The sequence below is a fragment of the Xenopus laevis genome, chromosome 3S, assembly GCF_017654675.1.
Source record: "Xenopus laevis strain J_2021 chromosome 3S, Xenopus_laevis_v10.1, whole genome shotgun sequence".
Classification (NCBI taxonomy): domain Eukaryota; kingdom Metazoa; phylum Chordata; class Amphibia; order Anura; family Pipidae; genus Xenopus; species Xenopus laevis.
Window position 1 is genome coordinate 25,369,063 of NC_054376.1, and position 25,133 is coordinate 25,394,195.

At 39.1% G+C, this 25,133-nt stretch overlaps 1 protein-coding gene across 2 annotated transcripts in view; it reads left to right on the plus strand.

Moving 5' to 3' along the window:
- The window catches only part of adam28.1.S (ADAM metallopeptidase domain 28, gene 1 S homeolog), a 55,000-nt gene that overhangs the window by 15,879 nt on the left and 13,988 nt on the right, over positions 1-25,133 (plus strand). For both annotated transcript variants that reach the window (XR_005966587.1, XM_018255082.2), the window contains exons 4-18: positions 916-994; positions 2,145-2,221; positions 4,755-4,932; positions 5,588-5,650; positions 8,814-8,885; positions 10,737-10,906; positions 11,958-12,042; positions 15,536-15,666; positions 16,123-16,300; positions 17,553-17,642; positions 18,260-18,455; positions 22,316-22,418; positions 24,322-24,466; positions 24,799-24,879; positions 25,041-25,116. Coding sequence is in view for 1 of the 2 variants with exons in the window: in XM_018255082.2 (XP_018110571.1) it covers positions 916-994; positions 2,145-2,221; positions 4,755-4,932; positions 5,588-5,650; positions 8,814-8,885; positions 10,737-10,906; positions 11,958-12,042; positions 15,536-15,666; positions 16,123-16,300; positions 17,553-17,642; positions 18,260-18,455; positions 22,316-22,418; positions 24,322-24,466; positions 24,799-24,879; positions 25,041-25,116 (1,724 nt within the window). In the remaining variant the exon portion in view is untranslated. The remainder of the gene's footprint in view (positions 1-915; positions 995-2,144; positions 2,222-4,754; positions 4,933-5,587; positions 5,651-8,813; positions 8,886-10,736; positions 10,907-11,957; positions 12,043-15,535; positions 15,667-16,122; positions 16,301-17,552; positions 17,643-18,259; positions 18,456-22,315; positions 22,419-24,321; positions 24,467-24,798; positions 24,880-25,040; positions 25,117-25,133) is intronic.

Genomic DNA, 25,133 nt, shown 5'->3' on the forward strand with positions numbered 1-25,133 from the left:
GCGGAGGATAATCCTGGGCTGCCATAGGCCTTATAGACAAGAAAACTGTAAAAATACATTCTTGGCAAGATGGTGGCTGTCCTCTTCTAGGAAGCAACACATTATTTTGCACATGCAACAAATCACCCAAAAAAATGCTATATACCATCACTGAAGTTCATTAGCTCATCGCTTATTCTGATTCTCATACATTTAAATGGCGCTCTACTCAAATTATGAATAAAAGGAAATACGAAATGTTATTAAGATGTTCTAAACTGTGGCCGAGAATGCTGGGAGTTATAGTTTACACCAGCTGTGGATTAAACAATGCAGCTGCATATGATTCTATACCTGAGTTATTTAGGCCGGCAGCTGGTCAGCGAGCCCTGCTAACCATATGAAGGAAGCTGTATTGACTCTTACACTCCGATATCACTGTAGGAGGTAAATTGCGGAGGCTGCACACTCACAGGGAATAAAGTCCAGATTTACAGTAGATTACAGTGAGACAGTTTGTTTTATTAGTGCCACTCAGAGCCCTGGCACACACAATACAATTCTCAATCATGGCTCTGTATTTAACCTCTTATCTGCTGTTTTGTTTTATTTATGTTTCCAGCATTGAATCTTCTCCTGTTGTGGGCTATTATTAGGGCCACATCCCTAGATTTACTTTCTCACTGATGCTGTATTTTACTCTGGCCTAGTAAGGATGAAACGTTGGGCCCCGCTGTAAGAATTTGCCCATTGTTCAGATGTTAGCCTATTGGATTAATGCAGCAGAGAAAATGTACCATGTGGTGTCCCCTTTAGAGAAGCAGCTTTCCTAAAGCCAAAGATCCTGGATATAACAATATTGTATGTTGGGCAAACGTTTATGGGTTTTATTTATTGCACACTAGAGCTTAGAACATTTGTGTGTTTTTCCTGCAGAGACCTGCTGTCTGCAAATTACACTGAGACTTATTACCTGCCGGATGGGACACCAGTAACAACCAGCCCTAAAATCCAGGTAAAAGGCAGGGCAATTACTGGAGGGCAAGGGCATTGTTGTGTAGAATATGGAGCAGGTATAATAAACAGCCTGAGGGAAGAGAACTAACATTGCTAATACAACACTTAAATATAAATATAGCACTTAAATCTTCTACACATGCCATACCTGTATGGCTCTGCATTGTGGGAGCTAATAAGCAGTTTCAATGTATGTGCATCTTCCTATTCCAAAAGTTTAGGGAGCCCAATAACTTTTAGTTACACCACTGACACAGGCACCAGCTAAGCCTTCATTAATGAGCCAGTAATATAGAGATGCCAGTCTAATGGTATAGAACATCAGTGGCATAACTACCAGGGGTGCAGGGGGTGCGATCACACCTGGGTCTGCACCCCCTGGGCCCCACCGTAGCCGCAATAATGGTTAGGGGTAGGGGGAGAGATTTTAGGAGAGAGGGGTAGAATTTAGAGCACACAGGCCGGCAGCACTCCAGCCTGCAATTCATAGGAGGAGGGCCCGACAGGGGGGCCTGGGTGTCCACCCGGTACTAGGGCTCACCGGTGAGTAGTTACGCCACTGTAGAACATAACATACTGCTGACCTATTTACTCATGAGCTAAAACCTCTGTTAGGGCTAAGAATTGAGGCCTTTTCATTAGTGATGAATATATGTGCATTATGTTATATGAATATTAGTACCTGTTACTAAATGACTGCTGCCTATGATTACCACAATTAGGAACACCTGACTATGAAAAAGCAATTTAAAATGAAAAAACGAATAACAATGAAAAGGGGATTTGGCAAAAAATAGAAAAGCTGTGATAAAAGTAAACCTAGAGACTGGTGTTTATGACATACGTATTTGTATAACATTTGCTATTAATGCAAAAATTTAACACATGATAGTGATAAAGCAATTTATAGCCTATCAAATGATAGATATGTAATGTTAATTACTTTGTATTATAACTGTAAACTGGAGAGATATATATCTCTGCAGGCTGCTGAATACTTCTTTATTCTGCACTATAAAATTAAACTTCCTTCTGTGATGAAATAATTTGCCAAGGCTCCTGTTGCTTTGTCTGTCTTTGGAGGTGCCACACCTAGCCAGACTTAACACCGCTTTCTTTTTTTAAATCACTGTTTTTAACCTTTGCAGCATCACTGCTATTATCAAGGAAATGTGAAGAATGATAACAGCTCGCTGCTGAGTCTTAGTACATGCAGTGGGTTAAGGTAAGATGGAACTGAATTTGCCTACCGTTTATACAGCAACGAGGGTGAAACTGATAGAAATTTGCACGTTCAACCCCAGGATCTGGAGAAAAAGGGCCAATAAACCTATTCACTGGAAAGAATTAAAGGGGAAATTATGCTTTATATAAAAATTCAGGTTCTTGGGTTGACATAAACGTCCACTGAAAAATCTTTAGTTAAGGATTAGATAAGGATTGATGATATGTATGTGTATATACAATTTACTTAAAGGGATACTGTCATGGGGAAAAAATTTTTTTCAAAATGAATCCATTAATAGTGCTGCTCCAGCAGAATTCTGCACTGAAATCCATTTCTCAAAAGAGCAAACAGATTTTTTTTATATTCAATTTTGAAGTCTGACATGGGGCTAGACATTTTGTCAGTTTCCCAGCTGCCCCCAGTCATGTGACTTGTGCTCTGATAAACTTCAAACACTCTTTACTGCTGTACTGCAAGTTGGACTGATATCACCCCCTCCCTTTCCCCCCCAGCAGCCAAACAAAAGAACAATGGGAAGGTAACCAGATAACAGCTCCCTAACACAAGATAACAGCTGCCTGGTAGATCTAAGAACAACACTCAATAGTAAAAACCCATGTCCCACTGAGACACATTCAGTTACATTGAGTAGGAGAAACAACAGGCTGCCAGAAAGCAGTTCTCTCCTAAAGTGCAGGCACAAGTCACATGACCAGGGGCAGCTGGGAAATTGACAAAATGTCTAGCCCCATGTCAGATTTCAAAATTGAATATAAAAAAATCTGTTTGCTCTTTTGAGAAATGGATTTCAGTGCAGAATTCTGCTGGAGAAGCACTATTAACTGATTCATTTTGAAAAAATTTTTTCCCATGACAGTATCCCTTTAACAGCAAACACAGTTCTTTAAGTGTATTCACAAATGCAAAGCTTTGCAGAATGTGGGCCCTGAGAACAGTTTATGTTGTAAACCAATCTTTGATATCCTTATGGAATAGCAATAGCCTATATATGACTGATCTAAGCTCTCGAATGGTAGGCCTATGACTGGTTTGTACTAGGAGCCTGTGCTATGGACTATATATATATATATATATATATATATATATATATATATATATATATATATATATATATATATATATATATATATATATATATATATATATATATGGACTTATGCCAGTCTCTATTTACCAGTCCAAAGGTTTTCAGTCTGTAGAGCTGACAGCATAAGGGCATTGCAGGGGAAGGGGTGCCCAATCTACAGCCACATTGGAGTAACTGATTTCATCCTTCCAATGTTATCAGGGGTTCCTCTATAACAGGTCTTGCTGCCATGCATTCAACCCAGCCCAACCCAATGCCTTTATGTATTCATGCATACTAATATAATAACCCTCCTTCATCCATAAGACAAATTTATACCCCCAGAATTTGCCCCAGTGTAACCATATGCTAAACATTTCTATTCAATACCTTATACTGTTTTTTTCCATACAGGGAAGATTTGCATCACAAAAGCGATTACCTTAAGGCCTCTCCCCTCTCTTCTAATTCTAGATAATTGCCTTAATGGCAGCAGCATTTCTCAGTCCTCTGCCGTTGTTTAATAATCTTTAACTGTTGTTTATTGTTCTGCTAACACGTTAATGAACAATTGATCCCTGTGTAAATTCCAGTGTTTACCCTTGCACAACTTTGGGGCTATACTCTGCATGAAGCATGTCTTCTGTCAATGTTAGCGGTGCCACTACAGCCTTCAGCCTTTTTATGCACCAAATTATTGCTCCGGGAGGATGGAAAGCTTACTGTATGTACAAGTTAATCAAAGGAGAAATACCAACACACACTTCTTGTAAGGGTGCGAAGAGTGTTTCATGCAACTAGCTCAGACTTGCTGAAAAAGGAAATGGGTGCCTTAGGCCTTCAGTAGGAATGTAATAACAGGCACAGAATTCTTTTTAGGTTACTAACCCAGGAGAGCCAATCAAATTCTGCTTCCAAACAATTAATGCTAGCTGGTTGAATGGGTTACTAGAACTGGAGCATACTTTGAGAGAAAGGCCTGCCCAGCCAATATCTGGCTGAAAATGTGGCCAGATATCAATCAGGTTTGATATTCCCCTCTGGGTAAAGACCACATCAGCTTATTGATGCAGTCCTCTCCCGATGGCCTGCATTTACCTTTGTTATGATCCAATTATTGGCCTAGGGCCTAACAATTGGATCAGCCTGATATCACCCAGTTCAAGGTGGCCATATTGGGGAAAGATACACTTCTTTGGCAGTTTATGGCCTGCTCTAGTCAGAAAACAAAAAGTCTTGTGAGGCAGTAAGAGACTGAAGAAATTATGTAACTTTTTGGGGGTGCACCACAGCAAGCGACACTTTTTTTTTTGGGGGATCCCTGAAAGGAAACAATTACAGCAAGCATTGTCTAGGTTATAAACATTCCTCTCTTCTGACTGAAACAAATAGAGTAAGATATTTTTTATGGCCATCAATGGAGAATTTCTGCTCTCTTCATAGTGGGCTCATCCAGACAGAAGGCCAAATGTATCTAATTGAGCCTCTGAAGGAAACTGACAGCGAGGCACATGCTGTGTATGAGGCCCAGATGGAGATACCCAAAACTTGTGGAGTGGACAACACAACGTATAGAGAGGAAATTGTTGTCAAGAAATCTCGTTCCGGCACCTCTGCTGAGGTAAGGCAGGCAGCAAATATTGAGCTTGTTGATGGTTATAAGGGGGTATGCTGCACTGTGTTTGTAAGTTTTCTTGTCTTATTCTATTGGTTAATTTAATGGGACATTAGTTGTAGGAACATTGACAGACATTAAATATTATAAGAGATATAAGGTTCTGTGCAGATGTTACAGGTTTCGCATGCAAAAATTTAAATATACCCCAGGGGACTGTTTTATTGTAATGTACTTGGGATAATGGGCTGTTCATGAAGGCAGTGTAATAGTGGCAGACTTATGAATATTTATTAAATAATTCATGTGTGCCATGTAACTACTCTGAAGAAAGTGTCCCGAGAAAGCACTTATATTCATATACATGATATTAAGAAAGCACAGTAGTGATGGGTGAATTTATTCGGCAGGTGCAAATTTGCGGCGAATTTGCTTGTTTCGCCACCGGCGAATAAATTTGTGAAATTGCTGTGAAAATTCACAGTCAATTTTGATGCTTATTATTTGCATTTATTTCAGTTATTTTCAGAACACTATTATAGAGCTAAAAGCTTTTGTGTGCATTTATCTTGAAAAGAAAACCTTATTCCGTGGATTAAATTTTAATTTCTGTGGAGATGTTTTCTTATTTCTACATTTTTTCTTTGCTTTACTTCCACAGCAACAGCAAATTCTGAAGGCTCAGAAGTACGTCCACTTGTATGTTGTTGCAGATAATTCAATGGTAAGTAAAACTCTACAGATTAAGCAATGTGCATGTGGGACAGATGTTAAACACAATCCAATGATGGCGAGTCTATAACCACCAGAGGTTAACAGGGTTGTTGTGAGTTGCTGGGAATCTCCCTGTCTGACATAGCATTTAAGCAGATTTGTTTTTGGTTTAAAGAAGAAGTAAAGTCCTTAACCACTTGGAGGTGCCAAATGTTATTTACTTACCTGAAACCCCAGGCCGGTGCTCCTATCAGCAGAAAACTGCACCGTCCCGGGGTTATTCCAGCAAGCACCTCGGAGCGCTTCTCTTCCAGCTTCTTCTGTCTTCAAATTTTCCGGGGCAGACGCATGCGCAGTAGAATCTTAAGCCAAATTTTTAGTTAAAGTTAGGCTTTTCGCTCTACTGCGCATGTGCAGCCGCGTGAAGAAAGAGGACGACGGAGCTCCATGGTGTTCACTGGTATAACCCCAGCCAGTGCAGTTTTCTGCTGATAGGAGCACCGGCCCGGGTTTTCAGGTAAGTAAATACATTCACTAACATTTGGCACCTCCAAGTGGTTAAAGACTTTCCTTCTCCTTTAAGCCTCTTTTTAATGTTACATTATTAGGTGAGTCACCCCAATACAGTTTGGATGATATCAAGAACAACAAATGCCCAGGTTGCTCTCATAACCAGGCATTCCCAGTTAGAGGGCCATTAGGCCTGGACTGGCAATGGGGCTGCTGTAAGATGCCATAGACCAGTAATCTCCAACCTTTTTTTACCCGCGAGCCACATTCAAATATAAATAATGTAAATAAAAGTTGGAGATCAAAGCAATCATGCAAAAAGTTCATGGGGATGCCAATTATTGCTGTCATTGAATATTGGTAGCCCCTATGTGGACTGGCAACATACAAGAGCTTCTGTTTGGCAGTAAATGTGGTTTTTATGCAATTAAAAATTACCTCCAAGCCAGGAATTCAAAATATATATATAATATATGATTTATTTCGAAAACAGATTCCCTTCTTTAGGCCATTAGTACATGTAACGTTTCTCTGCCACTTGTTTGAGACAGAGAAGAAACGTCTAGGACAGGTAGCACAGAAGGGAATCATGCATTGTTACCTTTGAGTTAACTTTTAGTATGATGTAGAGAGCAATATTCTAAGAAAATTTGCAGTTGGTTTTCATTTTTTATTATTTGTGGTTTTTGAGTTATTTAGCTCTTTATTCAGCAGCTCTCCAGTTTGCAATTTCAGCAATCTGGTTGCTAGGGTCCAAATTACCTTTGCAACCATGCAGTGATTTGAATAAGAGACTGGAATAGGAGAGGGACTGACTGGAAAGATGAGTAATAAAAAGTAGCAATAACAATACATTTGTAGCCTTATAGAGCATTTGTTTTTTAGATGGGGTCAGTGACTCCCCCAGAAAGCTAAAAAGAATCAGAAGAAAAAGGCAAATCATTCAAAAACTATAAAAAAATAAATAATGAAGACAAATTAAAAAGTTGCTTAGATTTGGCCATTCTATAACATCTTAAAGTGATACTGACACTAAGGGGTAGATTTATCAAGGGTCGAAGTGAATTCGAGGGAATTTTCAAAGTAAAAAAAATCGAAATTCAAAGTCATTTTTTGGATACTTCAACCATCGAATAGGATACTATGACTTCGAATTTGATTCAAAGTAAAATCGTTCGAATATTCGACCATTCGATAATCGAAGTACTGTCTCTTTAAAAAAAACTTTGATTTCAATACTTTGCCAAATTAAACGTGCCAAAGTGCTATGTTAGCCTTTGGGGACCTTCTAGAGCATTTTTCGAAGTTTTTGGAAGTCAAAGTAAAATCATTAGATCGATCGATGAAATCCTTCGAATTGTTCGAATCGAAGGATTTACTTTGACTGTAGGATACCAAAATTCGATGAAAAAAACTTCGACTTCGATATTCGAAGTCGAAGTATTCCAATTCGATGGTCGAATTTTTAACTTCGAAATTCGACCCTTGATAAATCTGCCCCTAAACATTTTATTTCAAATATTATATTAAATCAAATATTTATATTAATCTACATGAAAAGTTACCTATAGGTCATGTTGATCATTTTTCGCTGATAGTTCTGCTTTTGTAAGTAATTATTACTTTAAGTTCCTAAACCTGACTTTTTTTTTTTTTTTCAACCTGACTGTCCCATCTCAACTTGTCAGTTAGAATTTCTAATGCTAAACAGACTATTGCTGCACAAATATGGCAGCCCCCTAATAGAGAAAAAAAGGGGGTAAGAAAGGTAATCTCTTTAATGTTAACCTAAAGGTGAACCACCCCTGGTGGAGAATGCTATGTGTGGTCTTAGGCTTCTTTAGGATTTTTCAACAGCCAGGTGCTGGTCTGAGGGACAGTTATTAATCTCCTGTTTGAAAGCCAACATCAAACTGGTTGCTATGGGTTACTGGACCTGGTGCAACTTTGCAATTGATGGGCCAAAGCTGAGTAGATTTTGTCATGTATATGAGATAATTTGCTCGATCGTTTTATATATGCCTGTGTAAATAAAAACCCCTATCCTCTTGATAAGGTGTGTGTCAAACAGACTGCTACTTATATCTTCTTACTGTCATTATTGCTGCGCACAAAAAGGTTCATGGCTTACTAGAAAGTGGGTGGAATTTGAGTCATCATGAGCACTGGGCATAACTGGGAATGGGCAGGCCTAAAAACACCCTGTTTATCTTAATAGGAATGTTTCAAGGTAGGGTAGTCACGCCCCATTTCTACCCAGCGGATGCCAAATGTGCTTGTTATGCCATGCAAATCCGCTGTGTATATCAGCAGTACAGTCATTTGTTCCGGTCGATGTGTTCATGCACACAGGGAATGTGGCATGTTATAACAGCATTTACACACACACACATATTATATCACAGTTTAAACACTTATATGGGACTCAGATAAAGTACTTCTGTGTTTATTGATGCAATGTATTAGTGGAATTTACATATACATAGTTCTGTATTACATTTTAAAAAAAATTATGTGTTGATATCTTTCTAAAAAATGCTTTAAAATACAACAACTTTTGACTGACAGTGTATAGATACGGTTACATGTTTGCTTGGATTTGTTGATGCTTTTTCGGGATCTTGTGTTCAATGTAGTTTTTGTTCTCTTTTGCTTTTTTTCAGTTTGTTAAGTACAACCGCAGTATCCCTATAGTCAACACAAGAATCTATGAAATAATAAATTTTGTCAATGTGGTGAGTGCACCCCCAGAAAAGTCTCGTTTTAGCATTTCTAAGATGTTCTATTTAACTACCTTTCACTTTGGCCACATACCATTTATACATGTGCAGCTCTGCATTCTTCCATTGGTTTAGTATATAACATGTACAATATTGATGATATATATATATATATATATATATATATATATATATATATATATATATATATATATATATATATATATATATATATATATATATATATATATATATATATATATATACACACACAATGGCACATAGCTAGATGATACTGGGCCCCACAGCAAATTAATTTTAGAGCCCCAACAACCCCAAACAGGTTGACCTGTTTTATATGTAATATGTCATTTTTTTTTTTAATTATGCCACCACTATAAAATGCACACAAACACACACAGTTAGGTATGGAGTTTGGCTTTTCCTCTTAGTATCATTGGCACCCACTTGCTCCATCGTATCAGCATCATAGTGGTACAGAAGGCTCTATTCATAGTGATCACACCAGACATATAACTCTGTGACCTGGTGCAACCCCAGACTCGCATGACCTCCAGCTCCATAAGAGTCCACTGGACAGGAAAGCCATTTTAAGGCTTTCTTCTAGCATATTGTTAGCATATTCTAGCATGCACTTCTAGCATATTGTATTGAGAATAGTCATGCAATCAGACCATAAAATCAATGCCATTATAAATATTAGTACGTCCCGTGTGTACAGTTTTGCTAAGCTACAAGTAAAGCTGGCCATAGACATGCAGATTTTAGTCTTTGTGCGGTGAGCATGTCGTATTTCAGTCTACCAATCTATTACTAACCATTCAGATTAAATAACCAGTAAAAATAACAAATCAGTCAATGTTCTGGCCATTAATTGAGAGTGAGCAAACGTACAAAAGTCATAACTGACAAATAGTAGTGACAGAAGCCCATTGATATTGTTAGATATTATCATTATCGGACAGAAACTTTCTAACCTGTCCGATCAACTAAAAAACTGATTGCCGTGGTACGAAAAATATCGGGACACTCCACACACAATCTGAAAATCGTACAAATCTTAATTTCATACAACTGTATCTTTGAGTCTATGGGCAACTTTAGTCAATAAAGTAGACTGGCTACAGGGTAGACATAGTAATAGAATTATGTCGAGCAATCTTAATGTTTTAGGGGGTTATTTACTAAAACTCAACCATTTGTCACTTGATAAAAAAAAAAACCCAAACCCAAATTGGTGCAACAAAAATTTGCGACAGAATTGAGCATCAACACGAATCAAATTGTCACTCCGAAATCTTAGCATTATCGAACTTTCCCCCTGAAAACTCGAGTTTATCAGATTATCAAACAAAAACCAGTGCAAACAGCTGGAAACTATTGAGAATCCTGAAGGTGAAAAAACATGTTCCAATTGTTAAAGGGACCATCTGCCATTGACTTCTATGCAATTTCATCAGGTTTTAGCTGGAGTATTTTCAGATTTCGGAATTTTTAGCAGCTTCTGTCTGTGAATGGCCACAACAGAGGGTGGTTTAGACACTCCCTTAGATCACAGTCCTCTAGGAGCTGTGTGTGCATCAACCGCCATGTAGACAAGTCTTGATTTGGGTGCAATGCAGTCAAAAACCCATCACATTTGCAAGCAAAGTATTAGGCTTTATCCTGCCCTTTATCAAGTCTTGTTATAAGGAGCCACAGCTCAGTCACACTGTAGGGATATCCACAATGATTAGTCACATAGCAGACATGTTATATCCTGTGCATATCCTGTAATAAAGCTCTCATGACAGTTACACCAGAAGTCTCCCATCAGAACTGATGTGATTTTTATTTCATGCACAGGTGTATAAGGCCATAAACACCTTTGTTGCGCTGACCGGGATAGAGGTTTGGAATGTGAGCGATCAGTTTAAAGTTGTGACGTCAGCCTCTCAGAATCTGGGTGCTTTCTCAGATTGGAGGAAGAACGTCCTTCTGCGTAGGAATCCAAATGACAACGCTCAGTTTCTGACGTGAGTAAAGGCATATTACTTGTTTGCTTATTATAATATTGTACAAGGCATAATAAAGCCCTAACTCTGAAATATAAGTCAACAAGGAGGCTCATGAGCACACAACGCAAAAGGGAGCTGTGCATAGAAGTTTTTGGGCTGTATTTGTAGTCACTGTGCCTTCTAAGCTGTGAGCTCATGCTTGCACACACACATTTTGAGGCCAGTACACACAACAAATGTGATGTGCACAAAGGGGTATATTTATCAAAGAGTGAAGTTAATAGTGAAGTTCCGCCACTAGAGTGAAATTCCACCACTCTCCATTCATTTCTATGGGATTTTTATAGGCGTATTTATCAAAGGGTGAACTTTCACTTTCACCCATTGATAAATACGCCTTTCAAAATCCCATAGAAATGAATTGAGAGCTGCGGAATTTCACTCTAGTGGCGGAACTTCACTCTTTGATAAATTTACCCCAAAGAGTTTTGTGTGAAAACACATAATTTTGTATCAATTCTGACCTGAGCACACAACTTTTAAAAACTGCGCACACAAGGTTAAAATGTGCTCAGTGGCATAACTAGATGTTACTGGGCCCCACAGCAAAATAATTTGAGGGGCCCCCAAGCTCTCCAGAGGTTGTCCTGTTTTACCAATATATATTAAAATTACTCATTAATTAGGACCTTTTGGGCCCCTATACCTCCTGCCCCCCCTGCAGCCGCAGGGTCTGCTTCCTCTTTAGTTATGCCTACGAATGTGCTCCAGTCGTTTTTAAATTAGCATTACATTAGTCTTAGTTTTCAACAATGATTGTCGCCTGCTTGTTCTGAAATCTGTACCACTTCTAAAGTCTGCCATCTCAAGGCTGATTCCACATGTGGCACTTTACAGGCGCATAAAATCACACGCTGCTCACCTGCAGCTCCCACACATATACTGTACAATGCTGGTCATTTACAAAGAATGGTAACCATACCTAGTTGCATGGTTGGTACTATGGACCTTCACATTTATTCTAGAAAGAACTTTTTTTCTTTGCTAAAAGACAAGTTTTTTATTCCAGAAATACAGATTTTGATGGTGCTACAGTTGGACTGGCGTTTGTGGCCACAATGTGCAGTGATTCCCATTCTGCTGGAGTAATTCAGGTATGGTTGTTATTCATTGGTCCTATGCTGCAAAGTCTTATTTCTAAAGCCCAGTGACCAGATCTGCAGCCGATTAGACTTTTTTATTTGGCCATCAAACAAATGGCAGATTGCTGCTACCAGTCTGATGTATCTAAATGAACTTTCAAACCTGCCCAGTTGAAGACCAACTCATTTCTCAGTTTCCTGTGGTTTTGATTCAATAGCTGTCCAAAACAAAATCTTACTTAATGTCAGAGTTTTCCCCTCATTCCTTAGTGGTAAGTTTATAGTAATTTGTAACTTAGTGAGGAATATTTAGGCACAGTGCAAAAAAACTGCAAATTGTAAACTAATATTCAACACTATTATTTATACATTTTTTAGGGATTTTAAAATGAACAATGTTTTTTTAAAATATACCCTGTCACTTTAGACGCATGTGACGTTGGGCGTGGCTATAAGAGGTTAGGAACTAGGGCTCAGGGGTCCCCAACCTTTTTAACCCGTGAGCCACATTAAAATGTAAAAAGAGTTTGGGAGCAACACAAGCATGAAAAAAGTTCCTGGGGGTGTCAAATATGGTCTGTCATTGGCTATTTAGTAGCCCCTATGTAAACTGACAGCCTACAGGGGCCTCAGTTTGGTAGTACTCCTGGTTTTATGCAAATAAAACTTGCCCCCGAGTCTGGAATTCAAAAACAAACATCTGCTTTGAAGCCACTGGGAACAACATTCATGTTGTTGGAGAGCAGCATTTAGTTGTTTACGAGCCACTAGTTGGGGATCAATGAACTAGGGTAATCACACCTCAAACTAACCATGACATCCCAAAACTTTGACATCACCCCCCACTTAAGCTTTGAGAGAATCCACAAACTGCCACACACTTGACACACTGCTTGCCAATAGTCAGAGGATTGGTTTTGACCAATTCACCAAACACAAAGGTTGATTTACTTTTAAACACACATTTAGCAGGCAAACTTTTTATTCCAGCACATAAATGGGTTAAGGTACAGGTAGAGTCACAAATATACTCTTTGGGGTATATTTATCAAAGAGTGAAGTTAGAGATCACCACAGTCCTCTAGAGTGAAATTCCGCCACTCTCCATGAATTTTTATGGGATTTTTAAAAGTGTATTTATCAATGGGTGAAAGTGAAAATTCATCCTTTGATAAATACGCCAAAATCCCCTAGATCCCAAAATCCCCTAGATCCCAAAATCCCCTGTAGAGGACTCTGGAGATCTTTAACTTCACTTTTTGATAAATATACCCCTTTGAGACTATGGGCCGAATTCACTAAGATTCGTAGTTGCGCCAGGCGTAACTTCGCCACACTTCGTCAGGCGTAGTTTCGCCAGCGCTCTGCAAATTCACTAAAATCCGAAGTTGAGCTCAGGGGTAGAGTAAGGTTGCGAAGTTGCACTAGCGTTGATTCGCGAAGCGAAGTTACGCTAGCGATGGTTAATTTGCATACGGCGCCAAATTCAAATTTCAATGGAGGAATACGTACAATCACTACAAATGCCTGGGAAACCTTCAAAACATCAAATAAAAAATTTTTTTTTGCTCTACACATGTGCCCACTGTATAGTTAAGTTGCCATGAGTTAGGAAATGTAGGGGGAAAGGAGGGGAGCCCCAAAATTTTTTTCGATCTTTTTCAGCCTATCACCCATAATATAGAAAAAACACCAGCGTTTTTTGGGACTTAGAAAAAATTTGAACTTTTTTTGAAGCAATCCCTATCTACTCTATTGCGCTTCGCCTGGTCTGAGGTGGCGAAGGAAGTCTGGCATAAAAGGTAGCGTTCAGTACAATGCGTGCATAAGTGAATTTGCGTAGTTACGTCCGTTGGCGTAAGAGTGCGAAGTAACACTAGCGAATTTACGCCAGCGTTCGTTCGTGAATTTGCAAAGTAACGAAAATGACCAACGCTTGTGAATTGACGCTAGCGTTAGGAGCTTCGGCGCTTAGTGAATTTGCCCCTATGGGTATATTTATCAAAGAGTGAAGTTAGAAATGAATGGAAAGAGGTGGTATTTCACTGTGCGGACTGTGGAGATCTCTAACTTCACTCTTTGATAAATATACCCCATAGTCTCAAAGGGGTATATTTATCAAAAAGTGAAGTTAGAGATCGCCACAGTCCTCTAGAGTAAAATACTGCCTCTCTTCATTCATTTCGATGGTATTTTTAAAGGCGTATTTATCAAATGGTGAAAGTGGTATTTCACTCCACGGACTGTGGAGATCTCTAACTTCACTCTTTGATAAATATACCCCAATGGGTTTGTTTAGAGCATCAAGGACAGATGTCACGTTCGGCACCCTAAATCCAGATCAAGTGCTAGGCTCCCTGGTCTCGGCTCTTGTTTCTGCCTTTAACACCCGCCTTTCACCTCAGGAGGAGCCGCCAGGTCTTATTAAGAGAGGAGCAAAGCTACAGGTTCTGGACGAGCAAAGGGGCACGATCGTCTCGCCAAGGACACTGGATGGAAGAACACAACTAGGAAGGCAGGCCAGACAACACAGCGTGGAACAGGCAGACCAGGCCAGCACAAACAGATTTAGAATAGTCAGACAGGCCGGAATCAGGATTGGAGAACTTAGAGTAATCAGACAGGCAAGGGTCAGCTTGGAGAGTTTAGAATAAACAGCCAGGCAAGAGTCAGGATACAGAGTTCAGAATAGTCAGGCAAAGCAAGGGTCAATAACCAGAAGATCAATAGGATTCACTAGAAATAGCACCAGGAAACAACCTAAATTGAACCTAACAAGGGCAATGAATTTTCATTCAAAGCCCCTTTAAATACTTTAAATTTCGCGTCATAGCGCGATGATGTCATCACGCCGGGGCATAAAACCCGGGAAGTGTGCGCCGCGCACAGAGGAGGAAGGACACACGGGGCGGGCATCCCCGTCAGCCACTAGACCACCAGGGGAGAGCCACTGGACCACCAGGGTAAATTATATTCGTTACAATAGACTTCTTAAAGTTTGAACTATTATATACGAAGACTGGATCAAGTACCCTTCCTATCTTACTGCATGGACAATCCTTCTCATTAGTTATGTATGGAAGCACAAAAAGGTCTAATTTCCAACCAGGCATATACTAGTAGGGTTTCCAAGCAAGATTCTGAAATATGATATTACTGTTACCTAGTAATTAATAACAGTAGCAGCAGAAGTGCATTCTGTGTTATTGAGAAGCATGAATACTCTTTATAACAAAAATCCAAAACATTATTTATGAGGGTGTGAACCCGAGTCCATATATAGTCCCATATCTTACTCCCTGCATCACTTGGTCCACCCACCCCTTCCTTTCATCATTAGTCCAAGTAAACAGAATATTTCACTGATCTCAGATAATGAAAAGCTAAATCACACACTTCTATAGAGACACATTTCACCTTCCAATCCATCTTTAGCAGTTGTTAATCAGCCTCCTGCATGTCACCCCAATCCTTATTTTATTCATGTTCTGCCTTCTCTTCACAGGATCACAGCAAACCTTCCATTGCCGTTGGTGCTACAGTTGCTCATGAGATGGGGCACAACTTGGGAATGAACCATGATACCAGCTCTTGTTCTTGCGATGCCAACTCCTGCATTATGGCACCAGCCCTCAGGTGCGTTTCATGCATATTCTCACCATTGGACTGGGGTCTCTGTCCTTGAGACTTGCAGGCCCTAAACTTCCTTATGGTTTCCCCTAGCCCTCTCATTGTGTTGTATTTAGTGATGGGCGAATTTGGGGTGTTTTGCTTCGCCGAAAAATTCCCGAATTTCCCGTGAAATGGCGAAAAATTTGCAGCGTCCATTTTTTTTGACACTGGTGAATTTTCACGGTGGTTTTGTGAATTTATCTGCCAGCGGCGAATCGCTGGAATTCGCCGCAATTCGCACCTGACGAATAAATTCGCCCATCACTAGTTGTATTCCCATTTCAAAAAAGCAAAAGTGAACTCATTATGTTTTATATAACGTTTATATGTAGAGCTTTGCCTTCCGTTGACATTATCTTACTATACCTCTCTGTTTCTCACACCTTCTCCAATATCTGCTCTTTCCTTGTCTCCACACAGTTATAACACGCCTCGCTTGTTCAGTAGCTGCAGTTTACAGAACTACCAGGATTTTCTCTTTAGCCAAATGCCACAGTGTATTCTGATTGTGCCGCTGAAAGAAGATATTATAACACCGGCAGTGTGCGGGAATAAGTTCACTGAGATTGGGGAGGATTGCGATTGCGGCACAGTGGAGGTAATAATTCTCAATAATCAAGTTTCTTATTTAAAGGGGACCTGCCACCCAGACGTAAAAAGCTGCATAATAAAAGTCCTTTTCAAATTAAACATGAAAACCAAATTCTTTTTTTCATGAAAGCATTTATAGTTGTTGTAAACTCATTTAAAAATCTCAGCTACCAATCAAATATTGCCTGCCCTTCCTTTAAGCCTTAGGCATAGAGGCGGGGCAGACAATTACTTTCACTTTCCATTTAGCACTTCCTAGATGTCACTGCTCTCCCCACATTCCCCCAGTTCTCTTAACCATTTAATTGAGTAACCAGGGCATGGGGATATACAACAAGTCCCCCTATTCTGGTGCACAAACAAGATTCTGAGATGATGCAAGGCTTGCCTTAAAAACAGTGTCCACAAAATGGCTCCTGCCTCCTTGCTATTATTATGAGTTCCCAGACCGGAGAAAACAAGGTTCAAATAGTTTATATAATGTAATTAAAGTTAATTTTGCTAGACTAATGTGATAAAATAGGATTTGGAATCATTTTTTTGGGTGACGGGTCCCCTTTAATAGAGGTTGTGATGTTGCCAACCACAGAGTGTGCTCATAAAAGAGCTTGCTTTACCCATGTACAAATCCTTAAAGGAGCGCTCCCAAGCAGTTTATTGCCAATAGATTAGCCACAACAGTGCACGCTAGAACACCATTTTTATTGTTTAGAATGCTTTTCCATACCGGAGGATTCAGCTCTAGACACTGTCTCAGTTTGTTTAGGATAGCAGCTGCCATATTAGCTTGCTGTGACATCACTTCCTGCCTGAGTCTCTCCCTTCTGGCTCATAGCTCTGAGCTCAGATTACAGCAGTGAGGGGAGGAGGGAGGGTGAGAGGAGCAAACTGCGCCTGCTCAAGTCCAAGCCCTGGAGGTTTAAACTGAAAACAGGAGGTCTGATACAGAAGACCATATGTACACAATAGAAGGAAAGAACTGTGTTGTTTCTCAAGACATAGAACAAATTGAGTGTTTACCTAGCGTATCCATATGGACCTTTCTGATAAAGCTTACTTAGTTTTAACCTGTCCTTCTCATTTAAGCCTTCATTTTTAGTAACAGTGCCCACTATGCTACTGTCAAGGCAACCTATAAGAATTTTAGCCCATTTAGGAGGTCTTTACTCTTATTGCTAAATGCTTTTGTTCTTCTCTGGGGGATAGAATGAAGTAAGTTACTCCTGTGCTGAACTTTCTACTGTTCGACTACCTTACAGGAATGCACCAATCCGTGCTGTGACGCCGCCACTTGCAAACTCGTGCCAACTGCAAAGTGTGCCGAGGGTGAATGCTGTGATAACTGTCAGGTGAGCCTGTGGGACTTTTTGCATTCTACCCTGAACCCTTACTGCACTATGCAACTTTCACCCATCAAATTATAGTACTATGTCAATGCTACTACCAATGAGGCAGGCATTGCACTTTTTTTTATAGGCAATGCAGAAGTTACTGCTGTAGAAATACACTGAGCCCACAAGTCTCTTAAAGGGTTGGTTCACCTTTGAGACTTTTAGTATGTTATAGAACATCTAATTTCAAGCACCTCCTCAATTGGACCTTCTTTTTAATAATTTTTTCATCATTTGCCTTTTTTTCTTTTGACTCTTTCTAGCTTTCCATTGGGGGTCACTGACCCCATCTAATAAACAAATGCTCTGTAAGCATCGTTATTGCTACTTTTTATTCCTCATCTTTCTATTCAGGTTCTCTCCTATTCATATTCCAGTCTCTTAATAAAATCAATGCATGGTTGCATGGGTAATTTGGACCCTAGCAACCAGATTGCTGAATAAAAAGCTAAATAACCACAAATATTAAAAAATTAAAAACCGAATTGTCTCAGAATATTACTCTCTACATCATACTAAAAGTTAGTTCAAAGGTGAACAACCCCTTTAAGCAAGTTTTCCCCCCCCCCCATTAGATTAAGAAACCTGGAGATGTGTGCAGAGCCGCCAAGGATGACTGTGACCTGGCAGATTTGTGTGACGGGATGTCCCCTGTGTGTCCCTCCGACCGCTTCCGTGTCAATGGCTTCCCCTGCAAGAATGGGCAGGGCTACTGCTTTAATGGGAGGTGTCCAACCCACCAGAGCCAGTGCACAACACTGTGGGGTGCAAGTAAGTGTCAAGAACCCTAATGTATCTACTGGTGAATCTGTAGCTTTAAGAATACCATCTCTCTTGACCCATTCATAAATATGGTTGATGAATGGGTCTTAATGGAACAGTTCAGGATAAAAATAAAAACTGGGTAAATAGACAGGCTGTTCAAAATAAAAAATGTTTCTAATATAGTTAGTTAGCCAAAAATGTAATGTATAAAGGCTGGAGTGATTGGATGTCTAACATAATAGCCAGAACACTACTCTCTAACGCTGAGTTAGTCAGTGACTATAAGGGGGGGCCACATGGGACATAACTGTTCAGTCAGTTTACAATTGATCCTTAGCACAAACAAAAATATAGTTCACTTGTAATTAATGTTCACTCACTTGTATTACCCAATTTCAGGCTGTGTAGAGGTATATAAACCAGAATAGGGATATTAAAAACAAGAAAAAGCATTAAAACCCCATATTAACGGTTTGATTAAAACCAGTGAACCGAAATGTTACTTCTGGACATTATATTGGTTGCCATGGTAAATCTTGTTGGTAACCCTTTTCCCCATAGATCCATGGTAAAAAGCCTGACATCCTCCCCTTATGGGAGGAGATTACCTAATCATTGAGCCTGGTTGTATTCCTGAGACAAACTGGAGTGATTGACATGTTAGGAAAGCTGTGAGTATCATGCCGACAGGTGTGCAGCAATGAGGCTCCACAGTGTGAGAATCTCAACGAGATCTCTATGATGTCAGATGCTGAAGCTTTGAAAAGACATGCGACGGATGAAAAGTGTCGGTGAGCCTTCAAACCCTTTTTTTTTATAAAAAAAAAAAAAAGCTTATTATTGAAATCTTACCTTTTTTAAACTTTAATTGAATCTCGGATCCAGAGTAATTTAATGGAATTGTAGAGCTACTAGCGCAGCATTCATTCCTCTTATTCTCTTTTATCTCTAAGGCACTGAGGATTTGTTGGTTTTATAGCACATTTAGCTCTCCTTACAAGACAGTTAAACGTAGTAACGAGACCACAGTCCTCAGTGTTCTGCCTTTCTCCCGCGTGTGGTGTCCCAGGGCTTAGAACAACGCAGCTAGTTTCTTCGGGACAACTCCACCTCTATACTATTTTCTAATTTCTAACTTTTATTCATAAATTGCTGACTCTTTATTTTTAATTGTTTGATACCATGAACTCACTTTAAAATTATAACTACAGCACTAGCACCTTATTTAATTCATATAAGAACCATGAACTTTTAGATTATTCATCAATTGTGTGTAGATACATATTATTGAAAGACACAGCACGTAATTTATAGCACTTAAGCACTTTAATCATTTTAATAATTTGTATATAACACAATTGATTGAAATACCATTAATTGTATGTTAGTGCTAAATAGATTGAGAACTAAGCATATGATTATAATAGCACTAAGCACTTACATAATTAGATCTCAATTAATTTTAGTAAGGTAGTGTGGGGTTTTACTGCTTTTTCTTGTTTTTAAAAATTGATCCTTAGCATTCAGCTCAGATTCAAAAGCAAACAGTTATGCATTAAATTTTTGGCTAATTAACTATATTAGAACCATTTTTTATTTTGCACAGTCTAACTATTTACCCAGGTTTTATTTTTACACTGAACTGTTCCTTTAAAGGGAGAAAAAAGCATATATTTATGCATTTACATATATGTAAAAGATTGTGCATTTGTTTCTGGAAATCTAAGATAATCCGCAATATTTTAGTCCCATTGTAAAGTATAAAGATATAGAAGTCACCAAGGAGTCTCATGGGCATATGAAAGTTTGAGGCTAAATGGTAAGTGGTTTTATACAGGTCATGGAACTCTCAGGTGACTTTTAATATCCTTATATTTCCAATAGATGGCTAAGTATTTCTCATAATACCTAATGAGGTGTGTTGCATGTTATAAGGATAAATATGAAAGGTGTATTTGAAATCAATAAGCTCTTTTTTTAAGCAGAAATGGCCTACAAGCCCTGGGGCAAACTATCAGGCCCACGTTTAAGTTTGGACTGGCCAACCAGAGAGTGTCTTCCGGTAGACCCAGATATTTCCACTGCCTGAAAAAAACATTTTGCCTTTGCTGTTAGAAATGGATAGAACGGGTGTAAATGTTAATTGATTTAGGGAATATTTCATAATGAATACATTCTAGGCCTTAAGGCACTTGATATTAGCGAGTGCCAAGTGGCCAGTTGCCAGTGAGTGAAATAAAGACTGTAATGTATCTGTAAACTGGTGTTAGTACTCTGGTTCCAGGCACACCCTATTTCATTTTGCATACTGGCGTTCACTTGCATTGGCATTGACCTCGCTACCATTTCTTGCCAGACATTGCAGAAATTCCCATTTTAGGAAGCTTTACATCTTACAGTAATTTATTAAAAATGTTTTAGAAGGAGGTGTTCTAGTGCAAGCAGGTAAGAGGAATTAAAGTACATGATCCTACAGAAAAGGTGCTGTGCAACTAACCTATAATGCAGTGACTGTCTCTGATTCACACTACAATGGGCGTGCAGCGGCTTGCTAAATATGTGCTGCTTGTGGTGAACCCTAAAGCATCCCAGCTGGCACCCTCACTACACTCTCTGCAACAGTGTGAAGCAAGTGCTGATATGCTTGGCCTTTCCAATCTTCATGTAGAGCCAACCTTGTAGGCCATATTATATTATTTTATATATTGAACTTATTGCACCAGCATCAGCTTCTCAATAGCAGCAATGATCCAGGACTTCAATCTCGTCACAGGGGGTCACCATCTTAGAAAGTGTCTGCGACACTCACATGCTCGGTGGGCTCTGAGCAGCTGTTAAGCTAAGCTTAGGGGTTGTAGCAAATTATCAAGCAGAAAATGAGGTTGGCCTGTAATATAAACTGATGCTACAAGGCTTATTATTAAATTCTGATGCTAGTTACACTGGTTTATGTGCTGCCATGTAGTAATTATCTGTATTAATTACTAATCAGGCTTATATTGTGACATTTTATCTATGAGTACTGTATATTGTGAGTGGGTCCCTAAGCTCAGTAAGTGACAGCAGCACAGAGAATGTGCAGTGAATCAGCAGAAAAGAAGATGGGGAGCTACTGGAGCATATTTGGAGACACAGATCTTTACTGCTAAAGGGCTGTGGTTGCCTTGGGCTGGAACAGAAGCCCAAAACACAATGTACAACATTTCTAGCCTACTTCTTTAGGCTTTAGTTCTCCTTTAAAGGGAAAATCATTTTTATAAACACATAGCCCCTGTACTCTACAACCACAGAGGGGTTTGCTTCCTGACCCTTGATGTCAGGCAGCAGTTGCCCACCAGTAACATGTCTGCTTCCTGTGTACATGCTTCTGTTCAGTGATTAGACCTATTTACTGGAAGTGAAGTAGCCACACATGGTAGCAGCAAAACAAAAAATTCAACATAGTTTTGTCTTTTGGGGTCAGGTATGGCAGAAAAGCCGAGTCTGGGCAGTTGGGAAGGGGGCAGGTCTGGACTGGCATCCAAAATAGGTCTTGGCATTTCAAGTACACAGATGCCCAAACATCCCCCCATCAACCTACTAAATAGTAACTTTGTATTTCATCTTACTGTAGCCATAATCCACACATTGCCATTCTGGGCCGAGGAGCTTGTTCTGTGCAGGAGACCTATGTAAATTAGCAAATTTACTTCTTTAAGCATCAAAAGAAGATCTCTCTTCTTCTGTCATAAGGAACAACAAACAGATATAGTATGTGCCTTGAAAACCACACTGATCATCAAGACACCTGTAACTGTTTACACTCACTTCTTAATTTTTTTGTTCTTCAAAATCCAACTGTTTTAATTATCCAATGTTCCTTTTAGGTTCTGTGGTGAGTGAAGACTCCTGCTTCAACGCGAACACAAAAGGGGTTAGCTACGGATATTGTACCATGGCTGGGGCTACCTATGTTCCCTGCAAACCTAAGTATGTTCTCACTCACACTGAAGGCATTGACACTTACAAGGTTATTTATCAAAATGCGAATTTTTCTGATTTTTTTTAAATAAAAAAGTTTGACCAAAGTAGAATCCACAATTTTGACCTCTTTATTAAAAAAGCACGATTGGCTGGAAAACCCAAATCTTATGATTTTTTTCCTGAAATTGCATGATTTTTTTTTTTTTTTTTTAGCTTTTTCCCGAAAAGTCAGAATTTTTCGGATTTTTGCCCAAAAAGCCCGAGATAGTCAGATTTTAGAGCTAATTCCAGCACCGACCACAGAAACGTCCAAATAAGATAGGAACCTCTAACATTGATGTATATACAACCTCGGCAGGTCTGAGATGGAGGATTTACTGATTCTGACTTTTTGCCTCGGGTATAATAAATCTCGCAAAAGTTTGGATTGTATAGTAAAATAAACTCAAATTTTTGGAGTTTTTGGCATTTGGACACCCTTAATGTACCATTGGGTTTTGGTAGCTCAAAGTAGGGCTCAGTTACTGCCAGGCAAATGTGCTAGAGACAGAATGTATTATTTGTACATTTTCTGTGGTTTAAAGCTATTTGTAAATGTAGGTATTTTTGAAAGCAAAATTAGTCCGATTGTTTCTGAATTTCTGGCTCTGACTCCTGATGGTTGAGAGAAAACCAGATTTTAGATCTTGCTGCAGACTACTTATCCATGCTGCCTGGCAAGTGACAGTTACAAACAGAAACTCAGGGAGGAATTAACTTCTGTTGAATATTACTGATCTGTTCTAAAAACACTCGGACGATCCCTTTGCTTAAATCAAAATGTGTTATCCCACTATTGTAGTAGAGGTCTGACCTAAGTTAGTACTTGATAAGGTAGCAAAAACAAAAAGAAAAAGTACCCCGCTTACAATCTTACTATAGCTGTTACTTATATAAATTGTTTCAATACCTGTTAGTTAAAAAATTGCATATGTTGCCGTACAAGCCCTGTGATTAACGTTAGACCAATCCCATGAATTGGTATTGACTTAAAGTGCCATGCTATAAATTCATTATATAATAAATAGGAATTAGAAATGAAATTAATTATAAATAAAGTGCAGTGCAATGAAATTAATTAGTTAAATTACAATTAAAAAACCTTTGAATAAGTCCAGCCACAATAAATCGATTAAAAATTGTGGCAATATTATATGATACATGATTGAGGTAACTGCGTCCAAAATTGGACAACATTTAATTGATAAAGTGCTTGGCAGTGCTAATTCAATAATTCATTATAACTCAGGTAATTGATTATAAATTAATTAGAATAACCGCATAAATAGGGATAAAATTTAAAAACAATACTTCGGTTCATGAAATGAAATAAGAAAATGGAAAAGGAGAAAGGTGGAGTTGTCCCAAATCTACTACCTAATTTATTTCTAATCCCTGCGACACCACAAAGGCAAAGAAGGCAGAGCAACCGGGACTGTGGTCTCCTTTGTTAATCTAAGCCCTAAACTGTCAAGAGCTATGCTGGCCTAAAAAACCACAAATCCACGGCCTCCTGTAAATTCAGTATTGCGAGAGAGAAGAAAAAGTGAACCGAGTACTGAATTAATTATCAACCACCCCTTCCATTCCCATTTAACCCGAATTTTTTAAAAATATTAAAAGATTGAATTCAACTAGATTCAAAACGCAGACGCGCGTTTCGCTATACTGGCTTTGTCAAGGCGCAATTACTGATCTGTTCTCATAGTAATCAATCAGAATACAACTGCAACTGACCAATCAGCATTATTTGCTGAATGATTCCTGCAGGTTAGGTAGACTGTAGTAAAATCACACCCTTTGGGAGCTTCCCTAGAAATACATTATTTGTAACCCATATATGCCTGGGCTAATTCTGTTTTATTTGCAGGGATATAAAATGTGGCATGCTGTTTTGCTATGGAGGCAGCACCCAGCCCAGTGTTTATGCTTCTGTCGCTGAGTTTTCCAGATGCAGAGCCGTCCTGGCTCCGGCAGGAATGGTGCAAAATGGGACAAAATGTGGAGATGGAATGGTGAGTAGACATCTAGTAGATCAGAGTGGATCTCCGATCTCATATGAGTAAATTGAGTGGAACTGGGTAATACTGGGCCAGGGAAGGGCAAGTTGCATATGTTGTTGAACTAGAAACTCTCTGGCAGCCTATGAACACTATTTATATATATATATATATATATATATATATATATATATATATATATATATATATATATATATATATATATATATATATATATATATATATATATAAACACAATATCTGTAGGGCTACAGGGGTCTGTACTGGTGTGTGTTGCAGCTATCCATTACCCTGTTCTGGGGTTCTCACTAATTCTCCTTTCCCAGGTCTGCTACAGTGGTAGTTGCACCAGTATTGAAAGTGCCTACAGGTCAACCAACTGCTCTGAAAAATGCTCGGGACATGCGGTGAGTTCATGGGGGCAGGGTACGGTATACAGTAACCCAAGAATTGAAGGCCAGTGTCAAATTAAAACGTATCTGTACAATGAGCATCCCTTTAAGTCATTCAGGTCCGTAGCGATTTTGTAGTACATAATGTGACTAATAACTTTGTCATCCTCCGGCAGGTTTGTGACCACGAGCTGCAATGTCAGTGTGAAGAGGGCTGGGCTCCTCCCACTTGTGAGGTCACCTCCCCAACAAGTAAGTCCTCAATGTAA